The sequence below is a fragment of the Sinohyriopsis cumingii genome, chromosome 3, assembly GCF_028554795.1.
Source record: "Sinohyriopsis cumingii isolate HCF-2022 chromosome 3, ASM2855479v2, whole genome shotgun sequence".
Classification (NCBI taxonomy): domain Eukaryota; kingdom Metazoa; phylum Mollusca; class Bivalvia; order Unionida; family Unionidae; genus Sinohyriopsis; species Sinohyriopsis cumingii.
In genome coordinates, this window is record NC_142963.1 from 84,434,119 (window position 1) to 84,458,679 (window position 24,561).

At 35.6% G+C, this 24,561-nt stretch overlaps 1 protein-coding gene and 1 long non-coding RNA gene across 7 annotated transcripts in view; one reads left to right on the forward strand and one right to left on the reverse strand.

Annotated features, from left to right (window-relative positions):
* Positions 1 to 12,035, forward strand: part of LOC149803224 (uncharacterized) — a 33,866-nt gene extending 21,831 nt beyond the window's left edge. The window contains exon 3 of the long non-coding RNA XR_016420160.1: positions 11,896 to 12,035. This is a non-coding gene — a long non-coding RNA (uncharacterized LOC149803224). The remainder of the gene's footprint in view (positions 1 to 11,895) is intronic.
* The window catches only part of LOC149803225 (uncharacterized), a 114,044-nt gene continuing 90,560 nt past the window's right edge, over positions 1,078 to 24,561 (reverse strand). For 5 of the 6 annotated variants that reach the window (XM_089952854.1, XM_089952855.1, XM_089952852.1 and 2 more), the window contains 11 exons: positions 16,029 to 16,124; positions 14,581 to 14,693; positions 13,527 to 13,841; positions 12,557 to 12,689; positions 11,832 to 12,022; positions 11,416 to 11,524; positions 10,928 to 11,044; positions 10,098 to 10,415; positions 9,375 to 9,496; positions 7,225 to 7,389; positions 1,078 to 3,358 (listed from right to left, as the gene is read on the reverse strand). In XM_089952854.1, the coding sequence (XP_089808980.1) occupies positions 3,161 to 3,358; positions 7,225 to 7,389; positions 9,375 to 9,496; positions 10,098 to 10,415; positions 10,928 to 11,044; positions 11,416 to 11,524; positions 11,832 to 12,022; positions 12,557 to 12,689; positions 13,527 to 13,841; positions 14,581 to 14,693; positions 16,029 to 16,124 (1,877 nt within the window). In that variant the 3' untranslated portion in view covers positions 1,078 to 3,160. The remainder of the gene's footprint in view (positions 3,359 to 7,224; positions 7,390 to 9,374; positions 9,497 to 10,097; positions 10,416 to 10,927; positions 11,045 to 11,415; positions 11,525 to 11,831; positions 12,023 to 12,556; positions 12,690 to 13,526; positions 13,842 to 14,580; positions 14,694 to 16,028; positions 16,125 to 24,561) is intronic. The other variant, XM_089952856.1, reaches the window with a different exon arrangement.

The window sequence follows — 24,561 nt, forward strand, 5'->3', positions numbered from 1 at the left end:
TTTATATCTCAGCTGTATCGTTAAGACTGTGATAAGGCGCCTTATTTGATCTCAGGGTCAAGGTCAATATATTTTTGTATTCCATTTGTATTGCGAACATTTTAATTGAAACATAAATAATTGGTATCATTAAATTTGGCACGTTGGAGTTTCTTGCTCGTATCTAATATGGTTTCAATATTCAGTTGTTAAAAATTAATGCAGGAACGGATTAAATGAACATAGCGTTGATTTGTCATACCCTTTCAGAGATGCTTGTTTTAAGCGTACTAGTACATAATTATTTGAGTAAAAATGTCTCCGACTCTGAGAAATATAAAGAAACAAAACGTGCATTTGTGATATGCACAGTCTGTAATGAAAAAAGTTTTAATCTTTCGGAATCAAGATCTGTATATATGGGAAGGGGAAAATATTTATACAATCATTTTGTGTCACATTTTAAACCATGGGCGTAGAAACAGTGTCGTCTACTTAAAAATATGATTGAAGAGCAAAAGAACTATGTTCAAGGTCAAATTTGAAAACCCGCCTTACATGACCTCAGGGTCACGGTCGAAAGATCGGTCTTTAATACATCTCACATCTGAAACTATAAAGTTCGTGATTTTGATTCCGTATAAAACAAAATTAATGTCGAGAAGGTTCTCGGTCTAGGAAAGACATTTAGAGCAATATTCGCCTTCATTTCATGTGTATTCCATCATTCAATATTTGTTCCTGCCAACACACACTTTCTTTTGGTTCCACTTGTTGCTTTTACATTGTGCTTGATATTTTGCTTATACTTTGAATTTATGAAGAATCATAAAGATATCCTTTCCTACATGCCTTGACTAGAAGTTACTAAATAATAGAGATTAAATTCCGCTAAGTATAAACGTGACAAGGGTTTGCCGTTTTTCCTTCTTCGGAGGACGGCTTCATGTCTTGTAGCACAATTGGAAACCTGAGAAACAAGAATGCAGGGAAAATGTATCTTTTCAGAGAAGAGAAAGTTAAGAAAAAAGTAAGTGCTACATAAAAAGAAAAATGCGATCATTATGAGTGTACAAGCACAGAGAGATAACAATAAGCATCAGAAGTAAAGTTTATTACAATTTTGTGAACTTTTAAGAAAAGATTTATGAAGCATGAATATTAAATGCGGTGCGGTGTACTACACGATACCTTGGCAAATTGTAAATCACGTACAGACATATGAGCGCATACATACATACATGCATACATACACACACACACACACACAAGTACATACATACATACATACATACATACATACATACATACATACATGCATTTGATGCTAAAACTGAATTGTGCATGGAACAAAACGTACGAAAAGAAATAAAAATATTTTTAACAGAGAAATGAACAGAAAGTATAGAACTCTTTATAATTTTTGACATATAAAAGGAGAAAAGTATGCACATAAATGTGTATAGATACTTCTGTACCATCTTGCTGATAAACTATCTATTCATTTTGTTTATACTTCAAGACTGTCACTTTAACCATCACATTTTTTCAGCACCATTGGACTCCCTATATACATTATTGCACATTTTATAAAAAAATAACAAATCAAAATCAATCACAAACTTGTGTATTATCGGAAATGAAGTATAATAATATAACGAGCATCTTTATTCTCCAAGCAATACATATCTTTCACATGATTTTATAATGGGAAACCAGGAATGGAATTATTTTCTCGGCAACTTATAACTCATTTGGATTCTGTTAGTTTTTCACCTTAATAAGGATTCGAACAGGGAAACTAAATATGCAGACATTGTTTAATAAATGTTTCATAAACAAACTCCTGAGAATTAAATTTTAAGTTTTCAATTCCAAACTGAATATTCCAAGCTGATGACATACAAATTTATAAACGCAAAAAAGACAGACTGTTTTCTAACAATAGACACACTCCATACAACGGAGAAAGTATTATTCCACCCCACCCCACCAAAACAAACTCCAATTGAGATGAGACTTATGGCATCCTCCAGTTGCTACATCTATTCAAGGTTTTAACATTGAACAAATATTAATTAAAAATCGGATCTGAACTCTCAAGAATATTCTACAAAACCGGGATGACACAAATGATATGTTTGATCAGATATTTACATTACGATACCGACAATTCGCGTTTGTTGTGTCATACATACATACATATATATATATATATATATATATATATATATATATATATATATATATATATATATATATATATATATACTTTAAAACAGATTATTCATACAGTATCCTGGGGAGCTCCATGAAGAAAAATAAATTATAAAAAAAAATTGTGTCGGGACAAACTTAGAATTCAGAAATGAATTTGCGATATAGATGTAAAAGTGCTCACGACCGGATTTTGAAACCATGTAATTGTGCCGTAGAAGTACAAGACCAGGCCAGGTTTACAATACAATCAGGCACATAAATGACCAAATTTAATACAATCAGGCACATAAATGACCAATTGTAATACAATCAGGTACATAAATGACCAATGGTAGTCCTAGTCAGGTCGGTTTAGTGCCACAGTCAGGGAGAAATGACACAGGCAAGTTTATCCTTGCTTATATCTCAGTCCTTGTTTAACTAGTTACTGCAGAATCAATGGATTTCACAGCATATGCAAAACAATAATTTAGTGTGAACAGAAACGTATGCTTGAAGTTCACCTCTCTTTACATACATGTACCTTATGACCTTCAAGTTTTTGCTAATAGGCACTTTGCAATGAATTAAAATAAATTTATTTACATATTTTCAATTTCACTTAGGACATAAACATTATATATATATATATATATATATATATATATATATATATATATATATATATATATATATATATATATATATACCATTTAATGAATAAACATATCATTTATACAATATCATATAAAAAATCTTAAAATCACATTTGCATATCACACATTCTTTGACAAATTCTTCATTACTAGAGTTGCTCCAAGCAGTTTTACTTATACCCACACATTTAACTGAAAATTATAATATAAAGAAAATAGATAGAAAAGTACTGAACACAATGTGTTGCTTTAAAACGATTTCTTCAGTGATCTGCGCTGAAATCGATACAAATTGCTTACTTAATTTGTGCTTAGTTTTTTAATTTCTATATGACGCCGGCTTCGAATTTAATTAGCCCAATGGTAGGTTGGTATGAACCGGCCAGGTAATACACTTCTCCCGTAGTTTCTGAAGATATCACGCCTCTCCTTCTTTTGTACTCGTCATATGAAAGAACTTCACACTGATGTGAAATGGTTTGAACGTCGTTCTCATCCTCGTGATCAGATTTAAACAAAGCACCCTGCAACAGAACACATTTAACATATTTATTTGTGACAGACAGCATACCATTGCTAATCAAACGTGTGTATTCATTACAGACAACAGAGCATTGACATGTTATGTATATCTAATACTTTTGTAACTCCTGATACATGATTTTATCTAATTTTTTATATTTTATTTACGGTTATGAATTTTACAGATTATTTTATTACACTTTGCCTGCGACTAGGGTCATTTTAAGGAACATTAAGAGAGTAAAATTACAAAGGACCTATAAATAGATGCTTACGTATGTACTGACAATTACTAATAATAAGACCTGTAGACGACTTCGGGTAACTTTCTCAATGGTTGGTAAGTTTGAACAGTACTAGAAGAATTAAGTAATTTCTCGTTGGTTGGGCTAGGTCACATGAATAGGCAATTTCGAAAAAAATTGAGTAGTAAGATCTGTCACGTGGGGTATGTTGTGAAATATAGTCGTAATAGAAGGTGTATATAAGGAGAGATCTGAGCAATCAAAGTCATTCCTATTTTGGAGTCATTCTCATTTCTTGTGTTCCTGTTGTAAGTCTGCATACGTAATTTATGTTGTACTTAAATAGTATTGGAGAGGAAAAATATTTGTCTAGACTATTCAGCCGGAAAGAAGTGCTCATTATTTGGAAAATAATATTATTCTGGAACTATTGTAAATTATTCAAAGGAGTTCTGAATAACGCCATTTTGACAACGTCAGGACACATGGCAGACCAGTACATTTTCGGTTTTAAAATTTATATGGAACTTTTCATTCTTTTGGACTTTCATACAACTTTATGGGGATTAGTTTGGATTCACTTCATAATACTGTAAGTTTCTCTCACATTTTCATTTATAACATCGATAATTTAATTGTTTGTTAAGTTTTACAAAACTTGGTGGCTTTGGTTCTTTCTGTTACTTAATTTTTGACCATAGAATCGAAACAGCTAATTAAACTCATGTATTCATGACAGACAACAGATCACTGCTAATCAAATGTATGTATTCAAGACAGACAACAGATCATTGCTAACCAACCGTATGTATTCATGACAGACAACAGATCATTGCTAATCAAACGTACGTATTCATAACAGACAACATGTCGTACCTAATCAAATATATGTATTCATAAAAATGGCAATAACCGATCATTGCTAATCAAACTCGTGAGATGTTTATGCCGATCAGTGAAACTTTCTGCAGACTATAAACGAAACAGAATGTCTCACATCAAAATTCTTTAAGGGAAAATACACATTTACAATAATTAGTGCAAAAACGGAATGAAAGGGATCATATGTTTATAGGTCATTAGTTAACTGCTATTCTTTCATTAGTTTGTTACACGCGTGTCACATAAAGATACTGATAAATTTTGAAAATAAGGTAACTTTTTCAATGATATCACTGGACAACAAATTTTTACAAAAGTCATGTTACTGAAATAAAATTAGTCAATTCTTATCAATTTTTATGTGCTGAACACGAATATGACAGTCAAATTGCAAAATTGGCTCTAGTTTTTTTGTAATCTGCAAGAAATTAATGTTTACATAACGAAATGCATTCCAATAGTAAAAGGTCAACTGTAATAGCCTACCTATAAAAAATCAAGTCATTGACTACATCTTAGATTTCTTCGCCTGTCTCTTGTACAGCTGTTCGGGAGCATCTCTGAGGAGTGTCCAGCAGTAGTCAGCCAGCATTGTAGTGGACCATTTTCCCTGGTATCTTTGTTCCATTGTTGCGATATCTTGATGAAAACGTTCGCCGTGTTCATCACTAACAATACAGTTGCTAGGAAAGAAATCCAAATGGGAATGAAGGAAGTGAATCTTTAGAGACATATTGCAGCCAAGTTTCTTATACTTCATCAACATGTCATCTACTAGTTCCTTATAGTTTTCTGCCCTAACATTTCCGAGGAAGTTTGTAGAAACTAGGCGAAAAGCATTCCATGCTTGTTTCGCGTCACCTTCCAGCAAGTTGTTGAACCGGTCATCTTTGAAAAGCTCTCGAATCTGAGGACCCACAAAAACTCCCTCTTTAATCTTTGCTTCGCTGAGTCGAGGGAATTTTTCATGCAGGTATCGGAATGCTGGCAAAGTCCGGTCAATGGCTTTCACGAAGTTCTTCATCAAACCTAGTTTGATGTGAAGGGGTGGTAGCAAGATTTTCTGAGCCTCAACCAGAGCTGGGTGTTGGATATTCTTCTCTCCAATGGCTACATTCTGCCTGTGAGTCCATTCCTTCCTCATGTAGTGCATTTCCCTTGCTCGGCTATCCCACTCGCATAAGAAACACATGTATTTTGTATATCCTTGCTGCAGTCCCATTAAAAGGGCAACTACCTTCAAATCACCACAGAGGTGCCAGCTGTACTTGTTATACTCAATGGAATTCAGTAGCTGCCTTAAGTTATCGGATGTCTCTTTCATGTGGACAGCATACGCTACTGGAATAGATGGAAGAATGTTTCCATTGTGCAAAAGCACAGCCTTGAGACTCAGTTTCGAAGAGTCCACAAATAGTCTCCATTCTTGTGGGTCATGAGTGATTTTTAAAACATTCATGAGGCCCTCAATATCGGAACAGAATATCAGATTACTTTCCTTTCTGAAGAAAGGCTCCAATTGCTGGTGGCGCTTTCGATATGCAGTAATTGTGACATCTTCTTCTAGAAGATTCCATTGTTGGAGTCTTGATCCTAGCAATTCTGCCTTGTTCTTTGATAAGTCCAAATCACGAATCAGGTCATTTAGTTCTTCCTGTGTTATTCTTTGTGGGGTTGATGATGCAAAACAGTGAAAATCTGGATCACTGCATGCTGATGGACCAGGAGAAGAACAGGTCGACTCACCTTTGTCTTCGTCAGATGAATCAAGAGAATATTCTGCTGGAGGTTCTGGAATAGGAAGTCCCTCACCATGTGGAACTGGTCTCAATGCAGACGGAATGTTTGGGTAGACTATTCTCGACTTCTTTCGCTTCGTTATTCCGCCGGAAAGAGGAGGAACCAAGCAGAAGTAACAGTCATTTAGGTGGTTGCTTGGCTCTCTCCACACCATTGGGACTGCAAACGGCATTGATGACCTTTTGCAATTCAACCACTGTGAAAGCTGTGTTGTACATGTAGCACAGCATATATGCGGAGCCCAAGGCTTGTCTTGGTCACCAACCTTGCATCCGAAGTAAAGATGATATGCCTTCTTCACTTGAGAATTGATACTTTTCTTCTGGTTGGCAAATGTCACTTCCCCACAAATATAGCAAAAATTGTCCGCGGTATTAACACACTTTCGAGGCATTACTGTTCTTTATTGTACGTAAATGGATAAAATAATAAGTTTTATGTAACAGTAGCTTGAACTGTCTCGCACAACGTCTAAAATATTTTAAATGCTGAACCTATCTGATTGGGCTTTATATAGTACACTGCTTACGTCAGCTTCAGCAGCCGCCTGGCATTAGTATAATAGGCCTACACATGTATAGTACACTGCTGACGTCAACTTACTTCAGCAGCCGCATGGCATTAGTATTGCATTGCATCAGAAAATGATGCAATCAACTGTGGATGATGTGAGCATGATGGTATTATGCAATGTTACATCATTATTCCGGATGTTGCTGCAGTCCTACTGGAGAAATTTACACAGTGAAACATAGAAAATGAGGTATATGAATATCTTCAAAACGAGAGCCAATACAAATTTTTCATGGTTATATTCGTGTTCGGCACACCAAAATACTACAGATTAGGGCCTTTTCAAGTCAGTAATGATTTCACTGTTGACCAGTGTATTTATTTGTACACAGTGGGCACAGGTGCTAATGGTAAAGCTTAAAACTTACCTTCATATTTGCGAGCCTTTTGCCTCCTTTTGTTTCTTCGGGGTGGTAGAACCACTTGACCTTTACAATCATTTGGCCTCCCCATCCTTCCCAAAAGCTTTCTATCCGGCCTATATAAGGGAGGTTTTGGCGACCGGTGGAAAGAAACACTGCGCAATCTCCAACCTGTAAATATTGAGACAGCCCATAGAGACAAAATGCTACAATGTTCTGAAATATAGTTCACACAAATTAGGTCAAATAATGTCGTGAATTCAATCAAAAATAAAAATATTGAGATAAATCCGTCATAGATGTTAATTTACGTAACGACAAATATTATAACTGGTTTTAAACTCATAATACCGATCATTAACTCATTCGGCCCAAGAGGTTTTTGTCGTTTTTGCCCGGAAATATGCGTAGGAAAGACATTTGGGGGGCTATTTCTGAATACATCGTAATACATCGGCTTTCAACAGATTTTCCAAGAGAATAATGCCTAGTTGTATTAGAAACATCATTTTTCATTGGTTATTTTGCTTGCGCATGAGCAGAAGGGTAAAAGTTGGAGTTCTGTCTTTTTTTTGTTTTTTTTTTCGTTTTTTTTAATGGACCCATCGTTTTCGTATGGAGACCGCAATTTATTCCAAATGCCCACCTTATCCTAGTTCTTGCAAAAAAATCACCTGTCTGTGTGCAGTTAAGACCGGTATGCCTTAGATTTGAGGCCAAAAGGTCTAAAATCCGGACACAAAATCGCATTCCGACCTCGAGCAAATTTTGGGTGGAAAAAAAAACCGGGTCCAAAAAATGAGGTTTTTCCCTCTGTATTTTGTAGTGCAACTAGAACTTCCAGATTATTTGGCATGATTTTAGAGCTATATCTGTCTGCTTTTTTTTAATACACCCACGCTGGTGTATCTTAAATGACCTTGATGCTGCAGAGCTCGGAAGTAGGGTACAGCCTCATCACGCCTACAGACGGGATCGGGGCCGAATCGGTTAAATATATTAGCTTTTGCCTCATGTAACCGAATAAAGATTATATATATATATATATATATATATATATATATATATATATATATATATATATATATATATATATATATATATATATATATATATATATATATATGTCTGTGTGTGTGTGTGTGTGTGTGTGTGTTTAATAAATAATTTTATTTATATTTTACGCAATTTTTGGATAATACCTTAGTATTAAGGCTAATAGGATACAAAGTATGTAACCGATATATCCAGCAACATAAATTTATATATAGTGTAAATGTTTACTGCAAGTTGCTTAATATAGTGGAATATTATTGATGTCACTTTTCCTTGAAATACTTATTCAAACTTCCATGGTAAATAAACCCCACAAAGGTTGTTTGAATCTTCATGATATATAAGCTAATATATGCCTATTTCTGATTAAGAAAATCATGATACCATGGACAATATTGTGACCGCAAACTGACTCTTTTTCTCCAGCAAATTCTCCATCATTTGATTTCGAAAAGCAGAACAGGCGCTGTGAAAACTTCATTTTTATCTCCCGTTCATCGTAAACAGAAAAAATTTAACTGTACACAAAACTGTTCTGCTCAAGGGGAGTTTTTGTTCGGGGTGGGGGTGGAGGCTGGTTGCTATTTTAATTAATCTTTTTCATCTCGCTAATATTTAAGTTGTTGGTAACCCATGTAAACAACCGATTCTGTTCATAAACAAATGAAAGGCGACGTTATCCAAATTTCTGAGCAGGGTATCTATAATTACAGGTAAAAATAATAGAATTTATTGGGATTTTGTAATTTTAGGAAAGAAAATAAATTGTGTTAGAATATGTATATAAGAATGCTAGGCTACTTAAAAAAGTGACAGTAGATATATATGCACCGAGAGCAAAGCAACAGTAGACAAGCATAGCTGACCTCTCCCAGCGATGAAAAATACTTGACAGCGTTTTTTTTTTCTTCATTTGTGTAGATAATACGCAACGAGATATGATGCAAAGAAAATTCAGATAAAATATATTTCTACTTACAAAGGCATGATATGTTATGAGAAAAGGATGTGTTATATTATTGCATATCTTTACAAGATCCATGACTGGATTCTGAATGAAAGATGAACCACGATGGTATAGATGCATTCCTTATACATACCATAATTGTCTCTTTACCACGAGCTATTGCTTTGTAATATTCTTTCTTTGCTTTTCCCTTCAACCCTGGTCGTTTTGTACTTTTGCCGGACCATTCCCATAGCTGGCGTATTGGAAAACCGACTGAAAGTTTAAGAATTTAAGTTTTCAAAACGTCACCAATTAAAAATGTTTCCGAAGCACTTTAGATGGACACTTGTACTTGATCACTCCATCCTGTGCGGTGCCCATTATTATTAAATGTAACGATCCAGCTCAATGTAACACGAATTAAACATCTCACTTTTCTGGAGGTGTTTTATACGTTGCTGTTCACTCTTTTATGTACGCGTTGTTTGTCACTGAGGACTAACTATCGTTCAAAAGAGGCTGCCTTTCCAAAATATTCTAAGTAATGAATATTTTGTTCTTACATCGAGTGTACAGAAAGGTTCTAGTAATTCAAAACGCGGTAATTTCTTCTAATCTTAAAAATAATTTAATATTTTGAATATAAGGTTTTTTTAAATTTATCAAACATCTTTTTTTATTGAAAGTTACCACAATATCTGATATCACAAGCTAGTAAGCCTTGATAGTTGCTGCAAATTAAAGCTATATAAGCACAGGAAGGAACCATTTTTTATTTTCAGAGGTAGTAAATAAATGTATTCGAATGATTTAAGATACGGTAATTAAAATTATCAATGGTTTGAGAAATTTGAATAGCGTAAAATCAATTTACCCTGCGGCCTATTGTTTTCATCTCTTCTTTCGTTGGCGCCTGTGTCCTTTGCGATTTTGACTGTCTTCTCCTTCTGGGGAGATATTTCTTTTGATTCCTTGCTGTCATGTTTGTCATTTTTTTCTATTTCTTTTGTAAATACGTCTTCGTCATCACCATATTCAGAGGGTTCTGCTGACGCCTTAGGCAATTTTGGCGGACGACCTGGTCCCCTTTTAGGCTTCGATTCTGAAAGCGACTTTCTGGGTTCACTACTCTCGGATGTCGTTGTGTTGCGGCGACGTTTCGTCAAGAGGAGGAGTGGGTTCGGGTCATATTCTGTCAAATACGTAATACGTATTGGCCACAGTGTAGGAATAGCATAAAAACAAACTTCTATTATTTTATTTTGTCTAATGTTGAATGATAAGCGAGAGCTATGGGAACACTGTAAATCGTCATGACAGTAGCCAGTACTGTTATGATCATGGTATGGACAATAACATTGCACGTGTTATTTGAATTGAACTTATGTTAACAAAGTAATTGTCAAGTTTTGTTGTACAAATTTCTTTGAAATGTCACGAGATTCTTTTACAATTTGCTTTAAAAGTAGTAAACACTTCCTTTTGCGTTTTTTTGTGGACAGATTTGAAAATTAAAGTAAGATTATTCATCCAAGTCATGTCTCAAGGACCAGACATTCAAAACATGTTACATATTACATTCTGTTTATGTTTCTTTCTGTTGACATTGTTTTGACCGTTAAAAGTTCTCAACAGTTGATCATTATGCAGCAAGGCTTCAATCCTTCACGGTTAGGATTTACGATCCTACTTATTGATACTAACCAACTTGTGGAAAGTCCTGTGGCAAGAGACGGACGTGATCGATAGGTATTTTACCGGAATCGCCGTCGTCAAATTCAACGTTGATTAGATTGCTATCTTGAGAGGGATTTGGACTTGCTGTAACGGTTAAAAATGGGAAATTCTTTGAATTTTTTCTGGAGGGAAACTCTTACTAGGAGTGGTATGAACATTACATGAACGAAATATATTTTGAGATACGATGGTTGAAATGTGCGTGGGCAAATGAAAAAAGCGAACATGGTATAACAAATCAAGTCCCTATCCCAGAGTATAGCTTTCTTTCAGCTAAACTAAAAGACTAATCTCTACGCAGTAGGTAAATGCGTGATATTACTTTTGATATGTATGGTAATCGATACATTTATATTGTTAATGCATGTATACAAATATAAGAAATTAGGTTAAACTCATCTAGCATTTTAGCAAATGTTTCTAGGATACATTATTATGATTTCGATTTTGCTTGCCTTTTGAAATTATTCCAGGATATAGACAACTGAATTGCTGACTCCAGTATGCACATATGCGGGTCCCCTCTGGGAGCAACTGCCGAGATGATGGTTGAACGTCCAGAATCTGTACAAAAAATGAAAACTGAAACTTTTCGATTGTTTATTCTTTCAGCACTTCTGCTACAGTTGTATCAGTTACATAACAATATTTTTTTATTAATTCTGTTACTATTCGGATATAAGATACATTTGTGAATATATGTGATCATATACGACACACATTTCAAAATAGAGTACTGGTGAAATATATTTACTCTAGTTTTATGACGAGTCGTGAGTGCATTAAACGTAAGTGCACAATATAAGATTTTAAAGTGATATAAAATAACATCAGAAACTGAATTAATTTAGGATATGAAGGTACAACATACCGCCTCTTGCAAAATCTCTTCTTGCGAATAAATATGTGAACGCGTTTTTCTTTCATTTTCCAAGGAAACTCCATAGATGTCAGGTGGCTGGATAGCTTTGACTGATCCTTCGTGAAAAAGGCCATCACTGAACAGCAGAACGCGGAGTCCATCCCGTAGATCGCCCTTATTTATCTTGCATGATTTTTGCTCTGACAAGGGGAATGAAAATTTTTTTTTGCATAAATTAAGGAATGTAACAATGTGAAATTGTACGTTTTGAAGACCTTAATACTGAGTACTTATATGTCCAAAATGTTCTCTACAACGGAATATCGATGAATAAAAATATCCAATTGAAACTTGACCACTCTCTCTCTCTCTCTCTCTCTCTCTCTCTCTCTCTCTGTCTGCCTTGTTCCAATTGAAACTTGACCACTCTCTATCTCTCTGCCTTGTTAAAGAACAACCTTGTGTGATATAAATTATAGTTAAAAAATCATCATACTTTTATGACTCATATTTAAGATCCCCTTTATCATCATTCAAACTATTCTCTTCCCCCACCTATTTGCCTTAAGTTTATACCATGTACATTCATGTAGGTGAAAGGCTGAACCTAGCATTTTAGAACGTGTTGCCCAGCCCCAATTACTTTATTACTTTGACAACAAAATATGTTTCAACTAAAACTATTTATTATTTTAATATCTAACATCTGTTAAGTACTTAATGGCATTTCGTACCAGATGTACAAGTGGTCGATGTTTTAAAGTAGCTTAGAGGCTTGTCGTCATCCTTCTCACTTTCGGAGCCGCTATTTTGTCCATTTCCTTCATTGTTTTGCTCAGTTTTCTTCTCGGGGATCTCCTTGGTAACCTGAATTTAAAATGTCCTAAGTTTAAAATTATAATTTTCTTTCAAATCTTGAAATTAACAGACTATATAACCGCTCCGGTGGCCTAGTGGTCAGGGCGTCCGCCTCGGATGCGAGAGGTCGCGGGTTCGAACCCCGGCCGAGTCATACCAAAGACTTATAAAAATGGTACTAGCTGCTGCCTCGCTAGGCGCTCAGCATTAAGGGGTTAGTGTTAGGACTGGTCGGCCTGGTGTCAGGATAACGTGACTGGGTATGACATCATCCTACATGTCTGTAGCACGATGCCCCAGCAACGTTCCCTCTAAGCTGCGCGCTCAGACATTCCCGCGCATCGCAATCGACGAAGATCTAAAACATTTGTTCAAGTCACCGTAATGCTTGCACAATGCAGTGCGCGTCTACCATTCGCTTACAGGGAACGTTGTGCCCCAGTGCTAGACATCACTTTCAACTGCCAAACTGCATATCATTGTGATATGACTGAAAAATTGTTAAAGCTACGTTAAAAATCCAAATCACTCACACACACACACACACACACACACACACACACACATTATATAATATATGCTTATGAAATGTAACATAAATTCGTGATGTGCATATTTATTATATAGATGGCGCATATTTTCGAGCATTAAAACCTCAATGGTCTTTTTCATAACTGGCTGCAATAAATCAATAATATGCAAAAATCATCGGAATACAAGGTGTACGTAAAAAAAATACCCTTTTGGCCAGAGTCAACAGAACGTTTTTTTTTTTTTTTTTTTTTTTTTTTTTTTGTTTCATGAATCTTTTCTAAAGTCCTTTTAATTAATAATTTTGCACTCTACCTTTATTTGGATAGAACTTTGATCTCTGCACTTCTGGGAAACACTTTTTGAATATTTCTTCTTTAGTTTCTTTGACAAATCATGTATACTCGTTGACCTTTTAGATGTTTCTGAGGCCTTCACCTTATCCATGTTTAATTTATGTGGCTCCAGTTTCCTCTCGGATTTCACGGGGAATGGCGTTGGTGATTTTGTAGGAGATAAGGTGTTGTTTGGAGAAGGTTGGGGACTAGAATCACTCAAGAATATCCTTTCGCTTCTTCGTAAGTTCCATTCATCGAGATAAATGGGTTTTAAAGGAGCTTTCCCTTCAAGCTGAAAATGCATAAACCTCTATCGTAATAAATTTATTTTTGCAATTAAACTGACAATACGATGATCAAATGATAAATAAAAAACCTCAACTGTTCATTTATATGAGAGAAAGGTTTTTCCTACAAATGTCCATATAATTCAAGTGTATATACCAAAGCTTATCGATCTTTCGTTATCGTTAAATCACACCCTATGTATCCAAGCGTTTATTTTATCAACTCTATAAACACGTTAAAGGGTTCGAAACGTGTTTTAAAAATTGGTTTGTATTCAGTTTTCATAGAAAGACAATGCTTTTGATGAAAAAGACACAAAACTATACTGGTCATTAGTTGGATACTATAAAACTAGGAAGGAAGGAATTTTAATTTATTATATAATACATTCCTTCCTGGTTTTATTGTATCCAACTGATGGCCAAGTATGGTTTTGTTTAATTAGATGATACACAAAGTAAAGAAAACTATCTCCATCACTTCTACACCATCATTATCTTTTGATAATGTGACCATCTTGCAAAATGCGAGTCTGCAATACATGTATATCTCTGTTACTACATATTTCTTCCAGGTAGATACCAAGTTGTGCTATAGATGTACACGTGAATACTCATAATCGGTGGTTTATCTAAACCATATTAAATTTATCATGCCTTGTAAAAGAAATCTTTTATATCAATAAATGCAATGTTATACAGTTTTATTCTCCAAGTCTGCAGTTCTTTCATCGAAAAGCTTACACTTAGATTTCTTCCTGTAGATGATGAGGTCTGTGCCTGAGATTCATTTGGGACATCTCTTTTCTGCCACAAGAAGAAGTCGCGGTGCTTGGACTGCTTTGCTACAATGGTCTCTGAAAATATATGAAAAATTATTCACAGCTGATAATCATAAAAGTTCGAGAATGGACTTTGTAATTTATCTTGCAAGTTTTGATACCAAAGCTATTAAATAATCGTTAAAGAATATCATTCTGCTAAGCAAATAAAAATTAGTTTTATTAAACAAATTTGTTTATTTTTGTTACATATCAAAAATGCTATGTAAATAAAGTTGCATGTAATAAATATGAAATCATACAATTACATCGTACCAATCTTGCTGATAAAAACAGTCAAACCTCTCTTTAGTATCCACATGTTAAAGTCAGAAAATTGGTAGGTTGAGATAGCGCGTTTCTTAACAATCTGATATAAGGGATCTGTAAAACTGGCCGGTTATAACAGGTTGTTGTTTAATAAGTTTGGCCTTTCACGGCAGATTAACTGTATTGTACTAAAAGGCGATTTTTTGTGTGCAAAGAAGCAGGAGCGTTGCCATGTAGCTAGAGTTTTTATGGGGAGGTTTGTAAACTATTTGTCCGCACTATTGATACAATGGTGGGGTAATTTAGATTAATCAAAACGCTATAATCATAATGGGCACGATGGACCTTCCATGGACACTTTCTATGCAATAAAATCCAAGTTTGGCTCAGTTTAAATATTTGTTCAATAACCTTAAGAAAAATTCAACATATTCCACAGGTCTGTGCTCCTAGTCTCCGGTACCTGATTATACGTAGGTGTTGTTTCGGATTTTTCAGCACATAGACTATGTGCTGAAAAATCCGTTAGTATAAATGGAGGAGAAAGAACCCGGAAGAACCTAGGCAAGAAACACCGACCCACGGGAAACTACTGGCTAGCTTTCTCTCGTACCCACATTGGCCGAACCCGAGACTTGAACTCGCGCAGACACAGGTGAGATGGCAGTGATAGGTAAAGGCGAGCGCTCAGACCACTTGCCCACCCCATGCCCCCTAACGATATGTGTGTGTTTTGGACTTTTAACGTAGCTTTAACAATTTTTCAGTCATATCACTACGATGTCTGCAGTGTAGCAGTTATAGTGATGTCTAGCACTGAGGCATCATGCCGCAGACATGTACCATGATGTTAAACCCAGTCACATTATCCTGACACCAGGCCGAACAGTCCTAACACTAACCTCTTAATGCTGAGCGCCAAGCGAGGCAGCTGTTAGTACCGTTTTTGTAGGTCTTTGGTATGACTCAGCCGGGGATCGAACCCACGACATACCGCATCAGAGGCGGACGCTCTAAACACTAGGCCACCCTAGCGATATGTACATTTCAGTTTTAAAAACGTCACTTACGAAAGCTTAATCAACACTTTTACGTAAATACCTGTTACTCCAGTCTGATTGTTCGGGTTACACTTTTTAGGTCGCCCTGGTTTCCGCTTTTTGTTTGGAGATTCTGTCGGTGAAGAATCAATGGATTCTGAAATAAAATGGGCAGAAATTGCCAAATTAAGAACAAGTTAAATATACATAACACAACAAAATACATTTTCTCGGTGTCATGGATACTAATTTTCTACGACTACTAATAACCATTCCGATATATCAATCAACCTTTCTCAGCATTTGCTTACCCTTTAGCCCCGGCTAATGAAAAGGCAATCAGCAAGACCCCAGTGTTAGTACCCAGTGTTAGTACATGTAGCTAAAGCAAGACACTGGTGTTAATACATGTAGCTGGTTTTATGTTATATATTTAGTTCCTTTAGTTCAGTGAAAAATCCATAAAATTATTGTATGTACTTTGATTATTCAGAAGGAGTTTCATGCCTAAATGAGCGTGGGCGGGGCTTAGAGTAAATTTCGGAAAGGATATATATATATATATATATATATATATATATATATATATATATATATATATATATATATATATATATATATATATATATATATATATATATATATATATATATATATATATATATATATGTGTGTGTGTGTGTGTGTGTGTGTGTGTGTGTTTGTATGTTACGTGTTTAGGCTCTAATAAAGAAAGAGTGAAAACAACAAGCTTGGAAAAATTTATAAAATAATTTTTTCCCTGAAAAAAACAACAAAACACTGTAAAAATGACAAAATAAAAACTGATGGTTTTAAGAATCAATTCCAAAAATAATCCAAGACTAATCCACGAATTAAATTTTAAAAGTCCTAGTAATGAAATGTTCTAATGAATTCAAGTTCTAGTCCCGATGAAAAATTCAAAATGGAAGGCGATGACGTATAATGTAGCCTTTGAGGTGCTGTATCGTGTAAAGCTCATTTTTAATTCCACATACAATAATATTCCGGTGTTTGAATTTCCAAATAAAATTTAAATTAATGTCTTTGTCCAAGAATTATGTATAAGCAATCAAATATTTCCAGGAGAAAGACTTAATCTTTTTGAATCCAAATAATTTAAATAAAAATTAAAATATAACTCCAAACTGCCATAACAGACACTTTCCAGTGTAAATAAAAAAGCCCAACTGAGAAATATATCTATGGATATCGGTATAAAGCCTGACTAGTACGCAATTTCGGAAAACCCATAATTTCGAAATAGAGGCTGTTTATAGAGAATAAAATTAAAATAAATAAGTTTTTTTACTATTCTCAGCTATTTCCGAATCAAGATAAGGAACTAAATCAGAGATGGAAACAGTGTTTCTGTTATTAGGTATTTATTAAAAGATTCAGGTCAAACCGAATTTTCTGGAAAATATCAAATTTCTCGTAAACAAAATTACATTACAATGACAAACAATGAAATTAAAAATAAAAAAATTAAAACTTACAAACAGACAATTAAATTAAATCAAATATAAATTAAATCAAATATACATAACACTTCCCCAATAAATAAAAAGAAAGACTTTATCATAAAGCTTTCTTTTTGCCATAGATTCATTATACATCAGGTTAAAAATAACTCATAAATTAGATAAAGTATACACGAAATAATACATTTTTATACACGTGAAAGTGCGTCTGCTATTAAATTATCTTTCCCCTTGATGTCCCTTGTATCAGTATCATATCCCTGCAACATCAAACTTTACCTTAATAGCACTGGTCAACAGTGAAATCATTACTGACTTGAAAAGGCCCTAATCTGTAGTATTTTGGTGTGCCGAACACGAATATAACCGTGAAAAATTTGTATTGGCTCTCGTTTTGAAGATATTCATATACCTCATTTTCTATGTTTCACTGTGTAAATTTCTCCAGTAGGACTGCAGCAACATCCGGAATAATGATGTAACATTGCATAATACCATCATGCTCACATCATCCACAGTTGATTGCATCATTTTCTGATGCAATGCAATACTAATGCCATGCGGCTGCTGAAGTAAGTTGACGTCAGCAGTGTAGTATACATGTGTAGGCCTATTATACTAATGCCAGGCGGCTGCTGAAGCTGACGTAAGCAGTGTACTATATAAAGCCCAATCAGATAGGTTCAGCATTTAAAATATTTTAGACGTTGTGCGAGACAGTTCAAGCTACTGTTACATAAAACTTATTATTTTATCCATTTACGTGCAATAAAGAACAGTAATGCCTCGAAAGTGTGTTAATACCGCGGACAATTTTTGCTATATTTGTGGGGAAGTGACATTTGCCAACCAGAAGAAAAGTATCAATTCTCAAGTGAAGAAGGCATATCATCTTTACTTCGGATGCAAGGTTGGTGACCAAGACAAGCCTTGGGCTCCGCATATATGCTGTGCTACATGTACAACACAGCTTTCACAGTGGTTGAATTGCAAAAGGTCATCAATGCCGTTTGCAGTCCCAATGGTGTGGAGAGAGCCAAGCAACCACCTAAATGACTGTTACTTCTGCTTGGTTCCTCCTCTTTCCGGCGGAATAACGAAGCGAAAGAAGTCGAGAATAGTCTACCCAAACATTCCGTCTGCATTGAGACCAGTTCCACATGGTGAGGGACTTCCTATTCCAGAACCTCCAGCAGAATATTCTCTTGATTCATCTAACGAAGACAAAGGTGAGTCGACCTGTTCTTCTCCTGGTCCATCAGCATGCAGTGATCCAGATTTTCACTGTGGTGCATCATCAACCCCACACAGAATAACACAGGAAGAACTAAATGACCTGATTCGTGATTTGGACTTATCAAAGAACAAGGCAGAATTGCTAGGATCAAGACTCCAACAATGGAATCTTCTAGAAGAAGATGTCACAATTACTGCATATCGAAAGCGCCACCAGCAATTGGAGCCTTTCTTCAGAAAGGAAAGTAATCTGATATTCTGTTCCGATATTGAGGGCCTCATGAATGCTTTAAAAATCACTCATGACCCACAAGAATGGAGACTATTTGTGGACTCTTCGAAACTGAGTCTCAAGGCTGTGCTTTTGCACAATGGAAACATTCTTCCATCTATTCCAGTAGCGTATGCTGTCCACATGAAAGAGACATACGATAACTTAAGGCAGCTACTGAATTCCATTGAGTATAACAAGTACAGCTGGCACCTCTGTGGTGATTTGAAGGTAGTTGCCCTTTTAATGGGACTGCAGCAAGGATATACAAAATACATGTGTTTCTTATGCGAGTGGGATAGCCGAGCAAGGGAAATGCACTACATGAGGAAGGAATGGACTCACAGGCAGAATGTAGCCATTGGAGAGAAGAATATCCAACACCCAGCTCTGGTTGAGGCTCAGAAAATCTTGCTACCACCCCTTCACATCAAACTAGGTTTGATGAAGAACTTCGTGAAAGCCATTGACCGGACTTTGCCAGCATTCCGATACCTGCATGAAAAATTCCCTCGACTCAGCGAAGCAAAGATTAAAGAGGGAGTTTTTGTGGGTCCTCAGATTCGAGAGCTTTTCAAAGATGACCGGTTCAACAACTTGCTGGAAGGTGACGCGAAACAAGCATGGAATGCTTTTCGCCTAGTTTCTACAAACTTCCTCGGAAATGTTAGGGCAGAAAACTATAAGGAACTAGTAGAAGACATGTTGATGAAGTATAAGAAACTTGGCTGCAATATGTCTCTAAAGATTCACTTCCTTCATTCCCATTTGGATTTCTTTCCTAGCAACTGTGGTATCGTTAGTGATGAACACGGCGAACGTTTTCATCAAGATATCGCAACAATGGAACAAAGATACCAGAGAAAATGGTCCACTACAATGCTGGCTGACTACTGCTGGACACTCCTCAGAGATGCTCCCGAACAGCTGTACAAGAGACAGGCGAAGAAATCTAAGATGTAGTCAATGACTTGATTTTTTATAGGTAGGCTATTACAGTTGACCTTTTACTATTGGAATGCATTTCGTTATGTAAACATTAATTTCTTGCAGATTACAAAAAAACTAGAGCCAATTTTGCAATTTGACTGTCATATTCGTGTTCAGCACATAAAAATTGATAAGAATTGACTAATTTTATTTCAGTAACATGACTTTTGTAAAAATTTGTTGTCCAGTGTAGTCTCTGATTTCTATTTTTATCTTGCCGATGAAAGTAAGTGGGATTGTGGTCACTAAACACAATAATCGAAGAAGGAACTGAACTAATGTAAACTTCAAATAGTTGTAATGCCAATATCAAAGCCAAACATTCCTTCTCGATTGTTGAATAAGTTCTTAGGTGCTTATTTAATTTCTTAGACAAATAGTAAACTGGATGACCAATACCATTTTGGTCCTCTTGAATCAAAACTCTCCAAACTGAACATCACTTGCATCAACAAACAGTTTAAATGATTAGCTGAAATTTGGAGCTCTAAGAACTAGCGCGCTTTTAACTTATCAAACGCTTCCTGACCTGTTTCAGTCCAAAGGACCTTGTTTTTCTTACTCAATAAATTTGTCATGGGGTTCAGCAATTATAGAAAAAGTTGAACAAAATTTCCGATAGTATCCAGCCATACCTAAAAATCTCATAAGTTGCCTTTTACTAACAGGCACAGGGAATTCAGAGATAGCCTTGACCTTAGCATCTATTGGTTTAACGTGTCCATGTCTCACGATATGTCCTAGAAAAGTTGCACTAGCACGGCAGAACTCACTTTTGGATAAATGAATTGTCAAACTTGCATCTGCGAGTCTGTCAAAGAGTTTCCGAATTGTTGCAAAAGGTGCTTTCCATGTGTCGTTGTAGATGATGACATCATCGATGTAAGCATCACAATTGTCTAGACCAGAGGTAATCATATTCACGAGACGCTGAAAAGTACTTGGCGACCCTTTCATCCCAAACGGAATTACTTTATATTGATAAAGTCCATCTGGAGTCACGAATGTCGAAATTTCCTTTGCTCTTTTCGTTAGTAGAATTTGCTGAAATCCTTTCAGAAGGTCAAATTTGGTGACATACTTGGCATTTCCGATCTTATCAATACAGCCATCGACTTTTGGTAATGGAAATGAATCTGTTTTTGTCACACTATTCACTTTCCTATAATCAGTACACATACGGAAAGTTTTATCTGGTTTTGGAACATGTATGCATGGTGAACTCCAGTCACTTTTACTGGGCTCTATAAAATCATTCTTTAGCAAATACTGAATTTCAATTTTCAAGTATTCATGTTTATTGAGAGGGTTCATCCTGTACGGGTGTTGTTTCACAGGTTTGGAATTTACAATTTCAGCGTCATGGAAAATGTTGTTCCTTCTTGTATTAACATCTGGAAATAAGGTCTCATATTCAATTAATAACTGTTTACGTTCATTTCTTTCTTGATCTTGCAAATGTGAAAATTTCCGGTCCAGATCTTTCATAACTTCTGAATTCCGAAGATTGTCACTCCAAAATCGGTAGAATCCGATGATATTCCTTCACACAAATCTTCACTGAATGTGACAGGTACAACTAAATTAACTGCATGTTTAACCTGGCTATCTCTTTCAATATACTGGTACTCCTATAATTTATTTAGATCCCAGGAACACTAATATTATTGAACTATTTCATTTTCTTCTTAACTTTGTAAAGGCCGTAATATAAAAACTGAAGAAATTTTTTGAAGAATGAGCAAGAGAGACAGAACTTTTTACCAGACTCAAACGTTCTCTTTATTGCAGTTCTGTCAAATTTCACTTTTGACTTGAGCTGCTGAATGCCAAAATCAGGCATAATAGGCTGGAAAGTTCCAGACCTAAAATTTGAACTTTGACCAGATTGGACAGATTTGTCAAGGCCAAATTGAGTTCAAATATTTTTATCAAAGTTTTAATATTCCTCAAAGGAATTGCCTTTGGAAACCTTGCTGACGCACACATTATGGTCAATAAGTATTAGTTACCTGACTTGGTCTTAGGTAAGGGTCCAACACAATCTACCATAAATGGTTCGTCAAAGGCAGGAATTGGTTGTAGATGAGACTTATGTATTTTCCGATTGGGTTTTCTTAACACTTGACAAGTATGACAAGATCTATAGTATTTACAAGCATCACTTTTGATTTTTGACCATTAGAAGTGAGTCAAGATCTTATGATAAGTCTTAGTAATCCCTAAATGACCAGCCAAAGAAGTTTCATGGGCCAGACTAAGTATTTCCTGTCTGTAAGGTTTTGATAGTTCACTGGCCTTTCATCACCAACAGGTACATCCGGAGGTCTCCATTTTCTCATAACAATTCCATTTTTAAGGAAATAACAGACAGGAACTTCAGTAGCTTCAGTTTCACTAATAGCTCGTTGAAACAAACGTGAGATATTAGGATCTTTTTCTGCTCCACAAGTGATTTTCGTTTGTCACTCTGACTAGAATAAAGAGAACGAGTAGTTATCACAGTGATCAACACCTTCTGATTGATCCAAACAAGTGAAAGAGACCTCATCAAAAGCTTGTCCAATACATGTGTCAGCTAAAGGAATACTTTCCTGATCAAAACATTCTCAAGAGCTTTATTTGCCACAGCTCTGGTAATTTCACAAGCTGGGAATAAATCAGGGAATTCTTTTTCAATTGGATCGACTTTCTGATCCAAGCAAGGCTTGTCAGTTACAAGTGGATTAACCACAACCTTCTCTCCAGCTAGGTCGTTGCCTAGTAATAAATGAATACTCAACGGGTAAAACAGACACTGTGGCGACTTTCATGGGTCCTGAGATTCAGTTTGATGACAAATTTACACAGTGGAGAAGAATATTAACAAAGCCACACTCTACTCCCTGAATAAGAACACTCTCATTAGAAGAAGACTTCTCAGAAAAAGGCAAAGTACCTGACAATAAGAGACTGAGAAGTCCTTGTGTCCCTTAAAATTTTAATAGCGATTGGATTGGCCGAATCACCCAAGAGTGATAAAGAACCCTTCGATATGAATTGTTCATAATTATCCATAATAAAATCAGTATGGGGTTTATTAGACTTAACAAATGTACTGCTTTCAATATATGACCGTGACCTTGATCTCTTGGAAATAAGAGCATTTGGAATACGTCTGTCTTGATTCTGATGCCTATTTTTCAATTTGCAGCAATCAGAAATACCGTGTCCGTTCTTCTTACAACTTACAATAGGTACACGTAGGAAGAGACAAGGATCTTTGGTCAAGCTTGATTTTTTAAAAGTTGTGCCAGTTTCAGATTTAGAAGGTCCTGTTAATATTAGGCTGAAATACTTTTCTGCCATCAAACTACGGAATGGAAGTCTTATTTACAAAAGTTCAAGAATAGCAGCACAAGCAGCATTTTCCAAGGTTTCGATCTTACGCTCGTCAATATAAGTCTTAATGTCACTATGGACACAGTTCTTGAACTCTTCAAGTAATACAAGTTGTTTGAGACTTTCATAATCTTGTTCAACTTTCTTGGTTAAGCACCATCTATCAAATAACTGCTCTTCTTCTCTAGCAAATTCGACATGAGTTTATCCAGTTTCTTTTTTTATACTTTCTGAATTTTTGCCCAAAAGCTTCATAGATCAACTCATAACCCCTTAAGATGCATTCTTTAACCACATCATAGTCACCGCTTTGGTGAAATGACAGTGATCGGTAAATATCACTAGATTTACCAATAAGTACAGATTGTAATAATTGAGTCCAATGCACCCTAGGTCATTTAAATTTTCAGAAACTTTTTCAAGATAAGGAAAATATATGTCTGCATCATTTTCTCTGAAAGGGGGTACTAACCTAATATTCTTTGTAACATCGACACTTAAATTTGTATTTGAAGTGGAAATGTGCTTTTCACTTGCCAGCTCCATTTCTTTCATTTTTAAATTGATATTCCATCTCTTTCCCTCTTCTTCCTTATATAACTGCATATGTTTTTCTTGTAACTGCATTTGTTTTGATTTTTTTAACTACATATTTTTTTTAAGCGCCCCGGTGGCCTAGTGGTTTGTGCCTCATCCTCGGATGCGGGAGGTCGTGGGTTCGATCCCCGGCCGAGTCATACCAAAGACTAGCAAAAATGGTACAAACAGCTGCCTCGCTTGGCGCTCAGCATTAAAGGTTAGTAATAGGACTGGTCGGCCGCTATCAGAATGATATAACTGGGTGGGACATCGTACTGCATGATGCCCCAGTGCTAGACATCACTAAAAAACTGTCAGACTGCAGACATCGTAGCAATATTACCGAATTTTTTTAAAAGCTACGTTAAAATCCAAATCACACACACACACACACACACACACACACACACATATTTGACTTTCTTTCTCTTATTCCAGTTACAACTGCGTTTGTTTTTCTTCTTTATCTTTCTGAAGTTCCAGCTTCCTCAACTCCAATTCCATCTTATATTTTAATTCTAATTCCTTTACATGTATGTCAGAGTCTGATACAGATTTACTGATCGAAACCAAAGTACTTTTATCTAAAACACTCCTTTCTACCAAGTACTGGACCACAGTATTTTTTATTT